Consider the following 13818-nt stretch of genomic DNA (forward strand, 5'->3'; position numbering starts at 1 on the left):
TACAATCTATATATTTTTATTTGTCATTGTATTTGCTTGTTTCTGCAGAGTATTATAACATCACAAAGACCAAAATAGAGAGCTGCTTGTTGCTGAGCTCACATCAGTTATACACGATAAGTACAAAACTAGGTGACTCTGTCTTATTTATCATACACTTTTTTCCAGTCATTTATATACAAAGAACTACTCTATATGGAAAATAATAAACAAATTCCATGGGTATGTTACATGGTAAAAAAGGGAAGGGGAGAGAGAGAGCAGGAGAGGGAGAGGATAGCATTGACGGCCTACTGGTGGGACTAGCCTGGGTGCTAGGGTTCTGGGCTACCATTAGCTAGGTACATGTGATCACTGGGCCAATTAGCCTAAACCTCCAGCACTGAGTTTTATTGTTTGTTTCTTATTAGCCAGCCAGTCATCGTCACCTTCCGGCACTTGTCCGTCCTGAAGGAGAGCAGCAAGCTTTGCAGAGAGGTTTTTGTATGGTGCTAAAAACAGGTATATGGCAGCTGGCTGTGACGCAGCTCTAGTGTCTATCATATTTCTTTGTTTTTCCAAAGGCAGCTAAGGCCAAAAGGGTTATACTTTAAACCACTAAGCACAGAAAACTTCAAGAATATCCAGATCCTACACACAGCATATGAAGCATCCGCTTTAAAATAAAACACAACCCATCCTCAAAGCTGGAACATCTCAGGGTCAAGGGCACTGCCCCAGGCCACTCCAAACTTCAGCCATCTCCCTTGACCCAAGGGAGGGACATCAAGAGACTCCCCACAAATAAATTAAAATGGGATGGGGGGTTGGGGACACATGGCAGCTGGAAATACTGGGACTGGACAGCCCCGCAGAAACAGAGATGGGGACATGTGCACCCAGAAAAAAAGAGTTAATATAAAATAAGTAATGAGAGAGAAGAGGGGTGGTTGTGAAATGAAGGTTGGTGGAAGGAAGGCCCATGTGAACTTCAGCCCTGCGTCACAGTAGGATTGCAGGTGGAGAAAGGCCTGATAATTAGTGGGTGTTTTGTTTCAGTTTAGCAACGACCGATTTAAAAAAAAAAAAAAAAGCAGCACGCTATATTGCATGGGACTAGAGGGTGAGGGGAACCCAGTATTTACAGAAGCCCATTTGCTTTTAGACGTCCTGCTCCCATCTCCCACCCCCCATTGTCCCCAGGCCCTTTGGCAGCTTTGAGGTAGGGGAGCAGGTGGTGTTGCACTGAACGGACCCACCTCTTCTCTAGTATATTCTCAATAGCAAAAAGTGAAGTGCAAAACACCCCGCACTGACATCCCAAGGAGAAACGGGCTCACCTCCAGCCCCCATCCATCCTCCCCCACCAGACAGGCCTCTGAATAGGTAATTTCTGAGGGTGCTGCTGGGATCTTTGCTTGTGAAAATTAAGGCACAGACGAGAAAGGGAAGCCACATGCAAAAGAAGTCAAGCCCTAGCTCCTCCCATCAGTCCTCTCCTGCTGAGGGGCTAGACACACTATGACAGAGTGGGTGCTTGCTGACCCCAACTAGCCAAGGGGCCTTAAGCCATAATAGCAGCTTAGAACTGGTCCTAGTGATGGGGGAAGGAATGAACAGACGCCCAACTGGGAGGAAAGCAGCAGCTTAATGTCAGCCTCCTGGTTTCCGTTCCCTTTTGGTGGCACATGTAACCACAGCAGCAGGGAAGTCCAGTAAGATGCATTTCTTGGTTCCTGGCAAGATTTTTGGCTCTTCTGGGAGCTTTTTTATCCTCACTCTGCTGGGCCTCTAAGGCCAGATGCACAGCCCACTGAAGTTAATGGAAAGAATCTCATTGACTTCAGTGTCCTTTGGCTCAAGACTTTACTGCATCAGTTACGACAGGGATTATAGCATGTGCAGTGGCAGCTCCACCCTGGGGGGGATCATGGGACAACCCAGATGCATGACAGACTGGCTGCAATGTGTAAACAACTCCAACCAGCCCAGTCAAGCCCTGAACAATAAAGAGGAAGATGAGGAGGGAGTATTTAACATCCCATCCTAGCAGCAACATGCCTTCAATTCACAAGGCAGATCAATGGACAAGATTGGCAGAAGGCTATCTGTAAGAAGAGTGGGGAAGGTGCATGTTCTGAAATGTAACTGGAAGATACCCCATCTATTCCTTCCAGAGCTGTTTCTAAGAGAGAGACTGTTCAGAGTTAAAATGTCCCCACTGCACAGAAATCCAAGAGGAGGAAATGAAGGGCCAGAATTCTGCAAATTAATATATATTAACTTCTAACCACAAGTATTTAACTTCACTAGTAGGGACAGCCAGACACTCCAAGGAGGAATCCTGCTTCTATAATGCAGGAGAGAGATGGGAAGCTGACCATCCAAGCGATTGTAAAACCCCTTACCCACAAAGAGAAAAAATGGTTCAAATCAGCCCACTCTGCAGGACTTTACTCGATCACCAGTGGAGGTCAGGAGGAAATCTCTCTCTCTCCACCCACACCTCTAAAAGTACAATATTGCATAATCAGGTGCACTAGGGGATAGGAGGGGTTCCCTTCTGAGGCCTCCAACTGTGGCCACAGAAAACAGAGAAGCAGATAGGACTGATGGTCTCATATGGTCATCAGGAATTCGTACAAGTGTGTCTCTATCGCACTGCCCAAAGGGTACAGAGAAATTAATATTGAGGAGCTGGTAGAGAGGGGAACAAAGGGGGCAGACTGTGTCCTCATCAACCACTACAGAAAAATGGAGCACAAAGTAATTTAGTTGTTCAGCTAGAACACAAGCTTTTTTGGCCACTTCTTATTCCAGCCAATCATGTTCCACAAAACTTGCCTGGTGGTGGGAGGATATGACCTCACACCCCTCCCCCCACTCCACAAAAAAGAAAACGAAAACAGCGTCCACACTTTCCCAGGGCTCCGCTTCCCCTTCACCACGTGTGTTTGATGCTTTTTAAACGGTTATTTGTGAAGGGGAAAAAACCTGGTCCAGTTGATCTTTGCTTTAGAAAATGGTTTGAGAAAATGAAATCCCAGCCAACTCCGCCCTCCCCCCCGCCCGAGTCATGACACTCACACCCACAAAAGCTACTTGGAAGTGCCCAATTCTGCACGGAGCACCAGTCAGGAAGTGACATGACTTCTGATTCAATAAATAAAAGGAAGGTTCCAGGCTGTGCTGGGGTTGTTCCAGCCAGTGCCCTCAGGCAGGAACTCTGGGGAGGGGGCCTCTATTAGAACTCGTCGTCGGAGCTCAGCAGAAGGGTCTTCTCATTGTCCCGGGCACCCGAGCAGCTGTGGGAGCGTGAAATGATGTGGCTGCCATTGCGCCAGGGTGGGCCATGCTCCAGCGTTGACTGTTGGGTGTACTGCTGGTAGGCGGGGGAGAAGTTGTGGATAGCGTCTTGGACAATGTCATGAGGGTTCATGGTCTCCTTGAGGCTGCTAGAGATGCTCTTCATGGGGGCGCAGCGACCTGCCAGGCAAGATGGGAGAGCGCACTGAGAAAGACAAAGCCTTAAAAATCAGAGAAGGGAATGTTCACACAGTGACCCACAGCCCTGGACACCCTAGCACCTTTTGCACAGGCTGCCTTCAAGTGTCTTCAAAAGAAGTGCCGTAAAAATGGTACAAGCTTTCAGGGGCACACTCCCAGCAGTTGGAAGAGGATTGGTCACAACTGGCCGAGCAATTGCACTTCAAAACAGCAGACTGGAGACATGCAGTAGGAATGGGCCACAAATAAATTGCTGACAATCCCACCCTGCATCCTCACCCTGGTTAGTAGAGGGGCGTGATCGCAAGGCACAGATTGAGAAGCATTTCTGTAAGGGATTTGGAGAAGGCACAAAAGAGCAAGAGGAAGGTTCTAGGTATTTAGGGAAAATACGGGGCTTGCATTCATTAGGAAGGACAGCGGCTGCAGACAGGACTGAGGGGTTCACCACTGTGATGGGCGGCAGAAAACGTTTACAAAGAGAAGGGAGATGGGAAGCTAGGAAGGGAGGGAGGGAGAAAGCAACAGAAAAGGGCCCTTTGCATGGGGCTAGGGATGTGTGCGTCTCACAGAGCAGCAATGAGGGAAGCTGTAGCTGGGCCAACTCCATATGGGAGTTAGTCAGGCCTGAGGGATGTGGGGAAATTACAGGGTGCCAGACAGAGAGGTACAAAGTTAAGGTGACTGCCTCCTATCTTGGAATGCTACGAATCCCATTCCTCTCTGAACTGCCAGGGGTATCAGTACCCACATGAGCTTCTGAATTTGCTCCCTGCCCCAAAGGATGAACTCCCCAAACCATCAAAGCATGCTGCTTATTTTTGGGGATAAAAGGGGGACTGTCTCACAGGTGAGGCTGATTGCTTCAATATACAGGGCCCCACTCCCACCCTTAGACCTGCGTACAGAGCGCGTGGCATTGTTCACACAGCCCATGGTTTTAGCTAGACCTAAAACAATTAAGTGTTTCAACGCAACTGATAAGACTCTCAACCTGCTAGCCCCATCAAAGGCACTCCAGGCTATGAAGTTATGCCACTGCCCTGTTAGGCGACCTGCGATACAGGAACTCTCAAGAAGCTGCATTGAGGAAGGCAAGTTCCACCCATGGGATGGCAGCAGGAATCTGCCAGCTAGTGCTTCATAGGGAAGGGTTAGGATATTGGTGGAGAGGGGTGGGAAACCAGTTTAAGAGCGACTGAAGAATACACAGAGAACACAGCACCTACCGTATGGCCCATACGATGGAACGGCTGCGTCAGAAACCAGTAGCCAAAGCAAGAGAGACAAAGAGAGAAAGGAGAGAGAGAGAGAGAGAGAGAAAGATGGGAAATAACAGGCTGAACAAGCAAGTTATTCTCAGACCCGCCACCAAAACATCCTCGCAGTGCTGGGTAGCAATTTAACCATCCATTTAACACATGCAGACTCTATGACTGAGAGTGGGCAGGACCCCTCTCATTTCCACCCTAAAGCCCCCTATTGTTGGAGTGACCTGTCCTTCCAGAGCCTCTAAGCTTTCTGGGATGGAGTGGTCATGCCATGACCTTCGCATGCCATCTGTGCATGATGCGGATCCCAGCTCTAAAGGGAAGGAAGCCACACTCCTTTATTTAGGGAAGGAGGGAAAAACACCATGACAAACTGATACAGGGATGGGCACAAGAACATCCTCTCTTCACTGGCCAGCTTCCAAGTCCCTCTTCTGATGCTTTTCCTTTTCCCAAGAGCAGAGTCTCTGACCCCCCTGTCCTCAGAATGCCTCTGCAGGAAGATCCCCCTCCCTCATGCCAAGGGCACACACTTCCATCTCCCTCAGTTTGAGGAAAACAGGAGCTTCCTCAGACCTCTTCCCCGACTCCCTTGTGTCTGATGCCCAATCTGAACATGTGGTGTTCCCCCATAGAGGAGCACAGGAAAGAGGCCATTATGCCATCCTCTGACAGGAGACTAATTCTTACAGGCCTGAAGTCTGTAGCGAGCTGTTCTGGGTGGAGTACTGGGAATTGAAAAGGAAACATTGAAAATCAAACTGTGTTCTGCTCTGTACAAACGTAACTGGAGAGAGAACACGCTTTCCTGAGTATCCAGCTTGGGAGCCTAGGACCCAATAAACCAGCTACACCAAAGCGTACGCATGTCCTCCCATGGAAGCTGGCTCCTTTACCTTGTGCATCAAGATGCTTGTCTGCATAGACCTTATAGGTGAAGGCATGGCGCAGGGCGAGGGCTGCAAAGAACATCTCCACGCAGATGATGAAGTCCTGGTAGCCGGCGGCCACAGTACCTTCGCCCACAGACACGTTGGCCGAATGGATCTTGGGAATGGCACCACACTTCTCAAGAATAGCCAACAGCATCCCTGAGCAGGGCAACAGATTCAAAACACAAGTGAGGGGGGAAAAAAGGCTGGCCTCATAACTCCCACAGAATGAGCATGGCCAATTGTCTGTGCACATGTCCAGGCAAACTCGTTTAACAAAATGACTGCTACAGGAAGTTAGCTGGATGCTCCCATTCATCCTGTTTTGTAGTACAAGGGAAAAGCAGCACCGTGTGAAATTAAATAGCAACAAATTTGAGCACAGATAGCACTTAAATAGGAACATTTTCCTAATCACAATGTATAAATGAATCGCACACGTATTGTGCAAGTACATGAAGTGAGTTTTCTACTCTCTCTGTAGCACGTGACAACGTTGCTAATGCCATAGCAATATAGTGGACTACGCAGACAATTAGTTTGTTCTGATGGAGTAGCTCCTTATTTCTATGTATCTTGCCCTGATCCATTGGGAGTTCTGCAGCTACCTGACACGTGTTTCAGTTGATGTGTCATTTAGTAAAAAGGGTATATGCGCCTGTGACTGAAGATTTGCTGATAATCTTTAAAAGAGACCCATGATTTCAGGTTTGTCACTTTAAACAATACAATTGCAGTATGCAAATAAACTCATGCCAGCTGCATCTTGCCACTGGTGGAGCTGCCCAAGGCCACCATGAAACAAGCAGCTGGTTTGTGAAACAAGCAGCTGGTTTGTGAGGCAGGTGTGTGTCAAAGACAGTGGGGGAGGAACAAAGATGACAAAGGGGGTGAGAGCTTCTCCTGGGACGAACAACCACGTACTAAAGGATCACAAGAGAGAGACTTGGTGGCTACGCAACACTTGTTCCATCAGCTTTTACTTCCCTGGAGCCTCTCCAAGGAGATCTGCAGGTTAGGGAGAGGAGGTGCCGCACCTTGCCAGAAGGACAGGAAGATGACGGACTTGACCATGAAGAACTTGAGAACAGGGCTGTAGGGGCTGAGCAGCTCGCGTGTGGCAAAGTAGAAGAGGAAGAGGGCGTAGAGCGCCAGGCTGACTGAAATATTGTAGATGATCGTCACATAGAGGTAGCCGCGGGTGACACTGAAATGAGAGGAAACACAAACCCTCTGCAGCTCACACATATCCTCCATCCCTCACCTCTTCGAGACAAGGGTACAGTGTTCCTTTCCCCTCTGACACCCCCACTCAACCCCTTCCCCGAGGTAACATGAAACCCATTGGCTCCACTCTCACATGCCTCCTTTCCCCGCCACAACTCCCTCTCTCTTCTCATGGACAGCCCAAGAGCCCCCTTTCTCCATATACCCCCTCTCCTCATCAGGACCCTGTGCAGTGACTCAGATCCCAGGCAGCCAGACCCTTTCCTTCACAAATGCATGGAACATCAGGCCTGTGAGAGGCCTGCCTGCTGGAGAAATCCCATGATGCTAAACAGTTTGCTTACTCGAAATCACCGTCCCGGTACTTGCCAAAGGCCTGGAGGATGACTGTGCTGATTGCCATAAGGGGCTTCACCACACAGAACTGCAGGGTGGCCTAAGGGAAAGAGGGAAAAGGAATGAGATGGAGAAGGAGAGAACAAGTGCCATATACATACACACAGGCTTTGATCCCGAGGCAACCAATACCATGCACCAGTCACCATCAGAGCAGTTCAACAGCATAGTGTGGTTCCAGTCCTAACAATTACACTGGTCCCACTGTTCTTTAACTGCAGTTCTCTGGGAGTAGAGGATGAGAAAGATTCAGATCGTGTGTGTCCATGTGGCTGCCCCTCCTCCATCACGAGAGGCAAAGCCCACTCCTGAGCTGGAGGTGGCAAGAGACTGCTCACTGACAGAGTCGGTTCAGAGGCTGGGTTGCAGTAGAGGTAGGGAGACCACCCATCCTGTATTTCAAGTGAAGGTCTTTAACTGGGGCCTAATGTTCTGTGTCCAAGTCCAGTGAGGAGCTACTGAGAAACGTTTGATCAGATAAAATGCACGTTTCTAGGCAATAACCACACATGATCCTACCCTGGGCCATGGTACACACATAATTCTGTAAACTGAACAAAACGTTATGAAATGGAGTCCTAGGATATGGGCGAGGAGGGGAAGAAAGGACTCTGGTCCATATTTTTCATCACCATATTCTCAGTCTGCTTGCAATGCAGGTGGTCACCTTACATGGGAGAAAAGAGGAAACAACTCCAGACTCTTCTTAGAAAGGGATATCTCGGCAAATGAAACCGTGTAAGCTGGTTTTAGATACCACAGTGACGAGTGCTGTCTAAATGCCTAGCTAGCTTAGAGCTGTTCTGCTTTCACTTGCATGAACTTAGAGTCAGTCTGGAAGGGAGAATTGCCCTGGAGGCTCTCTAGGACTTGAGAACAGTTCTGTCTGCTCCATCAAGTGTCCCAGCACTGAGCATGGCCTCTGAACCTCCACCCCCTCACAATTCCCTCCCACCCCAAACCTCAGCAGTAAGAAACATTTAACTTCCAGGAGAGAGAAGTTGAACTTCATAAAGGTCAGAGGGTGGGGAAGACCTTAAAATTGTCACTGGAGTCTCCCTAAAGCAGATGAAATAAGAGTTTTGCAAGGTGCTGAGGGGGGTAGAACAAAGGTAAAACCAAAGGGAAGGATGCTGTTGGTAAGACACAATTTGCTTGTGGTCATAAGATTTCAAGGAGATAAAAAACCCAACACAAGTCAGTGGGTGAGTCACCAAGATGAGAATTGAATAAGGTCAAGCTAATTGGTAAACAACAACTCTGAGCTTCGTCCCCCTCCAGTCCAGGGATTGTCTAACTATTTCCCTGCAATCCAAACCACACACTTTTGTTTTAGGCACTTCCTGGGGAAGAAAGCATAAGACATATGGGAAATGCACTGAGGGCTCATGACCCAGACATCATGAAGGTCACTGGGCACAAGTCGGGAAAGAACCTCTGCGTAATACCCTGCTGTGGAGATAAGTGCCTGCCCAGGCTTTTAAACCACACCCACCGCTGTGGCCTCTGAGGAGATCTACAATGCAACAGTAAATCCACAGCACCAAGTCTCAGAGGCCAAGTCAATTGACTTAGACTAACAGGACTCAGGCTGCGGCGCTAAAAACTGCAGTGTAGACATTTGGGCTCAGGCTGGAGCCCAGGCTCTGAAACTACACAAGGGGGGTGGGTCTCAGAGCCTGGGCTCCAGCCCAAATGACTACACTGCAGTTTTTAGCCTCACAGCCCAAGCCCCATGAACCCGAGTCAGTCGCATCTGTGCCACGGGTCTTTTATGGCCAATACAGATGGATACAGCAGATGCCTGTCTGAGAACAGCCCAGTTCAAGAGAGGGGAGGGGAAGAACAGTTGCGTGCTTAACAGGTCTTCAGCACTAACAAGGCTGACATGACCCGACAGAGTGACACCACTACCAAACAGGCTCAGAGTGGGGCCAAGAATGGCCAAGGTGTTCCTTTTGGGTTTCCCTCAGTGGGTCATCATGGAGATAAACTGGGCAGTCAGGTGGCCCTGGAAGCTTTCGTGTTCCCCAGTGCTGGAATCCCAAGAAGGTCCCAGAGGCTGGGCTTGGTGTCACTGATTGCCCATTGAACTGCTGTCAGCCCAACTTCCATGGAGTGAGAGGGAAGTGCCTCACATCCCTCTGGCAGGCTAGAAAGCGGTGCCAGCAGTTTGCAAAGTGCAGTCACATCTGGAAGAACTGCTACCACGATGTAGGGAAGCAAGGGAGCCTAGAAAAAAATATCCATCTAAGACAGAATAGCCTCAGCCCGCTTGATTGATTTGTAGAACCTGCACAACATACTGAGAGTTCACAGAATTTCAGCTTTCATTAAACAAAACAAAAAGTTGCTAGTCCTCCTGGTTGAGATGAAAACCTTCCACATATGAACCGAGTGTTACCCATGTAGTGATGTAGGCATAAGTCTGCAGATGGTCTGAAACAATAGCGCTGAGAGGGGTGATCTACCCTATGCCCTATTAATCTCACTGGGGTGTTACTTGAAAGCCAACTGACGATACTTTAAATGTCAACATTAGCTATTTCATTGCTCATAACTGTAATGGGGGGGACTGGAGAATGGGGTAGGAGTGAAGCCCAGGTGAGGAAGGAATTAGGAGTTCCTTAGGGAAGGAAAAAAACAGAGGGAAGAATAGAAATACATTAAGGAGGAAAGGGAGAGAAACAAATGAGGATAAGGAAGGATGAAATAGTCACAGTCCTAAAGGTCACGAGGCTTCCCAGGGAGTAATGCTGAATGCGATAATCAGGCTGTTTTCACTCTTGATCTTAATGCAAACTTTTCATTGAGCTCAGCTGGAGCTCTGGTGCGGAGTAAGGGCAGCAAATGGGCCTAAATTCATAGCAAGACCCAAAGACTATAATTAAAAATGGAATTCGGCTCTTTTTCAGAGAATGAAAGCAACGCCCCAAGCTAACCAAACCTGTTTCGGTCACGATCTACAGAGAGATCCTGCATGTCACTCTCAGCAGCTTAGCAAATCTCTACCTTTACTGCTACCTTGTGGCAGCCAGCAGTGACAGCTTCCTGGACCCCATGACTGAACACATGACGGATTTGTCGTCATTTAGATTTCTCTCTCTTCCTGACATACCCTCTTCATCATGCACACCCCCTGGAGTGAGCAATAGCTGGAGAAGTTCCTCCTGCAAAGTGGTGTGTCATGATGATCAGACTCCATACTCCCACTCCTAACCACACTGGCAAAGCTACACACTTACACAACTACTGGGGGTGTCTGGGACCCAAGAAGGCACCAAGTTCTCATAGGGGATCTGGGACCTGACTATCCTAGGAGGGGAAGAGGAAACAAACATCAGTTCTTAGGGACTCCTGGGGCTTGGAGTAGATCCTGTAGAGAACACATGTCATTTCCCTTGCTAACCACCTTTCTTGGTTTTGGGTGGGCAGAGCAACATAGTATAGCTGCTTCAGCGCTATTACAACATGATAATAACAGATTTATTCTCGCCCACCAAGCTATGTGCCTTTCTCAGCTCAATCTCATAAATCCACTAAACAGAGATTGGTCCAAAGGAGCCCTCATTTCAGAAACTCCATGGGCCAGGCATTACTGCCTCCTCTCCTGCTCCTTGCACACAAACCAGCTTTCTTCAGCTCGTACCTGTTTGCAGAACCTCAGGAATCCAATGGAATACGTCTTCCCCCACAGGCAGCAAGTCCCATACATGCAACTGGACCTGAAAACGCAACACAGCAGGACAGCCAGAGAAAGAGGAGTCAGAGGGTAGAGCTCAGGATATGGCAAGCAGTGAGATGCAGGCCCTTGCCTGCTCATCTTCTCCCAATGAAAATATAAGACTCTTGCTTTCACCAAGCCTAATTAGTCATCACCATAGCGACAGCCTTAGTCTCCTTCAGAGATGGAGACACGAACAGAAGTGCAGTCTTGCACTCCTATCTCTACCCCCCAAAACCAATTTTTGGCAGGGAAGTTGTTGGCTAACATGGTATAGCACTAGAAAGGAGGGCAGGCAGCCACAACCAGCATCGGCTAGGGAAAGGAAACACATACTGGGGGGAGGGGAGAAGAAATTACAGGGGAGCCAGGTGAACATGAAAGCTCTACGCAGGTAGGTTCCGTTCACACGTGATGATCTGAATGGCCTCATCCAGTGTGAGTGGATGCTTGTAAATCCGTTTGAGCCCTGTGTGTAATGAGCTAGGTGGTATCATCCGATCCAGTTCCAGGGTACACTTATTGCATCACACAGTTCCCAGTGGCAGGGGTTAAAACAAATCCTGTGATACAGAAGCCTCCAGGGAAGGATGGGCGAGAGTGCTGTAAATAGACTTGGAGTACTCACTCGATAGATTTCCCTCTGATCTCAGACATGATGGAGCTCTCCCCCCCAAGATACTCATAGCAGAGGCTGAGGAAGTTGTAGATTACAAAGGCTGCAAAGACAGATTAACCAGATCAAAATCATGACACCCACTGAACAGGGACAAGCAGCTGGGGTGCAGAGGAGAAGCAAAACCAGCAGCAATGACAATCTGCGCAGCGCCTCTCATTCTGAGAATCCCAGACTGTTTTTACAGGGTGCACTCCTCCTGCTGCTGCTTCAGCAGTTACATGTCAATCTGCATTGAAACCCAGCCAGGGCACCAAGGCTAATACCCCTACTCTTCCCAAAAGCGCCATGGGACTTTTAGCCACCACCACTTTGGTCAAGGCCTCTGTTTTACATCTCCTCTGTAAGATGCCCTTCCCAGACTCACAGCGCTCCCTAGCACTATTCTGGGGCATTAGCCTAGTACTCACTCACCTGGAAAAGCATCCCTAATGAATCATCCATCTCACTTCTTTCCACACCCTCCATTCACCTTTGAGGTCTCTAAACCAAGGCTATGATTTTGTTACAGAAGTCACGGAAATCATGGAATCCGTGACTTCCAAAGCCCTTCATGACTTCAGCCCCCAGTGGCTGAGGGGATCCCCACAGCTTCCTGCCACCATGGGTGGCAGGGGGACTCTGGAGCTCAGAGCCCCCATAAGTGGTGGGGGCCCCCAGAGATCCCAGCCGGCCTCCACAGCTGCCCAGCGGCTTCCCATTTTGTCATGGATATTTTTTAGTACAAGTCAGGGACAAGTCACAGACTCCCTGAATTTTTTTTTTATTACACGTGACCGATCTGTGATTTTTACTAAAATATCTATGACAAAATCTTAGCCTTACAAATGAGACCCTACCCTGCTTAGCTTAGGACAACTGATGAGCAAACAGTCTCTACTATGTGATCTGACTGCGGGCACTCCCCCCCCCCCCCCGGCTCCTCACAGGGAGAGCCAAAGAAATGGAGGGGTGATCCAGTGACTGAAACTTTGTTTCACAGTTTATGGCAATCCTTACAACCTGCAGCCTGCCTATTATGCTCCATAGAAAATTGTAATATTTTTCACTAACTGGGGAGATGAGTGAGGGCTTTACATCACCCACCAGGATGCATCCCCCATGCAGTGCATTTGCTCCTTCTTCTGGATCACCCCTTACATGAGGAATGCTCTCCCCTCTTCAAGACTCGCCTCCGCTGACACCTATAGTATATTGACAAGTGAATGGCGGGGGCAGTGCCAGACTCTTCCTTGCCATGAGATTCCACCTCTCTCTGTGGCTCCGCCCCTTCTCCTCCCACCCCCCACGGCTCCCTCCCTTCGGCCAGACCAGAAGCCAGAGCTGGGCAGTCTGCGGTGCAGGCTGTTTGCAGGTGGCAAGAGCCTCCCAGGTAGGGGAACCAGCTCTGGGGCTGACAGAGCCCTCTGGCACTTGGGGAGCAGCAACTGTGGGGGGCAGTGCCCCTGGAGCCTGGACCAGTGCAGGTCATGTGCAGGAGGTCAGACTAGAGGATCATAATGGTCCCTTCTGACCTTAAAGTCTATGAGTCTTGGCTGTTGTGGGGAGCTCCAGCCAATCCATCTGCCCTGGGTGGCACCCTTGGCAGGTGGGGACATAGGCTGGGGGCTGCTGTCAGGCACCCCTGCCCCCCTCCCCTGGCTTCATTCTCCTCTGCTGCTAGAGCTGGGTGCCCAGCCAGCAGCCGCCAGTCTCTCTGCTCTGCCTTCAGAGCTGGGCAGCTAGAGAGCAGCAACTGATACGGGGTGGCTACAGGGGGGCTAAGGCAAATGTTGGGGTGGCTATGGCCCCCTCAAGCACCACCCAATGAATGGCTGGTAGGGACTTTCATTTATCATAGATCATGTAATAAATACATTAATAAATGACAAGCATTTAGCAATGCACATAGCTAGCTTATGTTAATCTGTTCTCACTGCCGTTTCCCTGTTACAGCCACTCTTGTACCCTGATTTAAATTAGACTGTGAGCTCCCTGGGGCAGGGTCTGTCCTGCTCTGTTTGTACAGCACCTAACACAACAGGGCCCAGATCCTGATTGTATTACGGTAATATCAACATGCCTTGAGGAAATAATAAACTCAGGGGAGAGACCCCGTACCCAGGG

The 13818-nt window shown here is 49.2% G+C and overlaps 1 protein-coding gene across 2 annotated transcripts in view; it reads right to left on the bottom strand.

The window, feature by feature from the left end:
- Positions 1-13818, bottom strand: part of TMEM184B (transmembrane protein 184B) — a 44375-nt gene continuing 30557 nt past the window's right edge. Inside the window, exons 4-10 of one of the 2 annotated variants that reach the window (XM_030546250.1) lie at positions 11665-11755; positions 10962-11037; positions 7261-7352; positions 6727-6896; positions 5654-5848; positions 4716-4739; positions 1-3465 (exon numbers count right to left, since the gene is read on the bottom strand). In XM_030546250.1, coding sequence (XP_030402110.1) covers positions 3224-3465; positions 4716-4739; positions 5654-5848; positions 6727-6896; positions 7261-7352; positions 10962-11037; positions 11665-11755 — 890 coding nt within the window. In that variant the 3' untranslated portion in view covers positions 1-3223. The remainder of the gene's footprint in view (positions 3466-4715; positions 4740-5653; positions 5849-6726; positions 6897-7260; positions 7353-10961; positions 11038-11664; positions 11756-13818) is intronic. The other variant, XM_030546255.1, reaches the window with a different exon arrangement.

The sequence above is a fragment of the Gopherus evgoodei genome, chromosome 1, assembly GCF_007399415.2.
Source record: "Gopherus evgoodei ecotype Sinaloan lineage chromosome 1, rGopEvg1_v1.p, whole genome shotgun sequence".
Lineage (NCBI taxonomy): Eukaryota > Metazoa > Chordata > Testudines > Testudinidae > Gopherus > Gopherus evgoodei.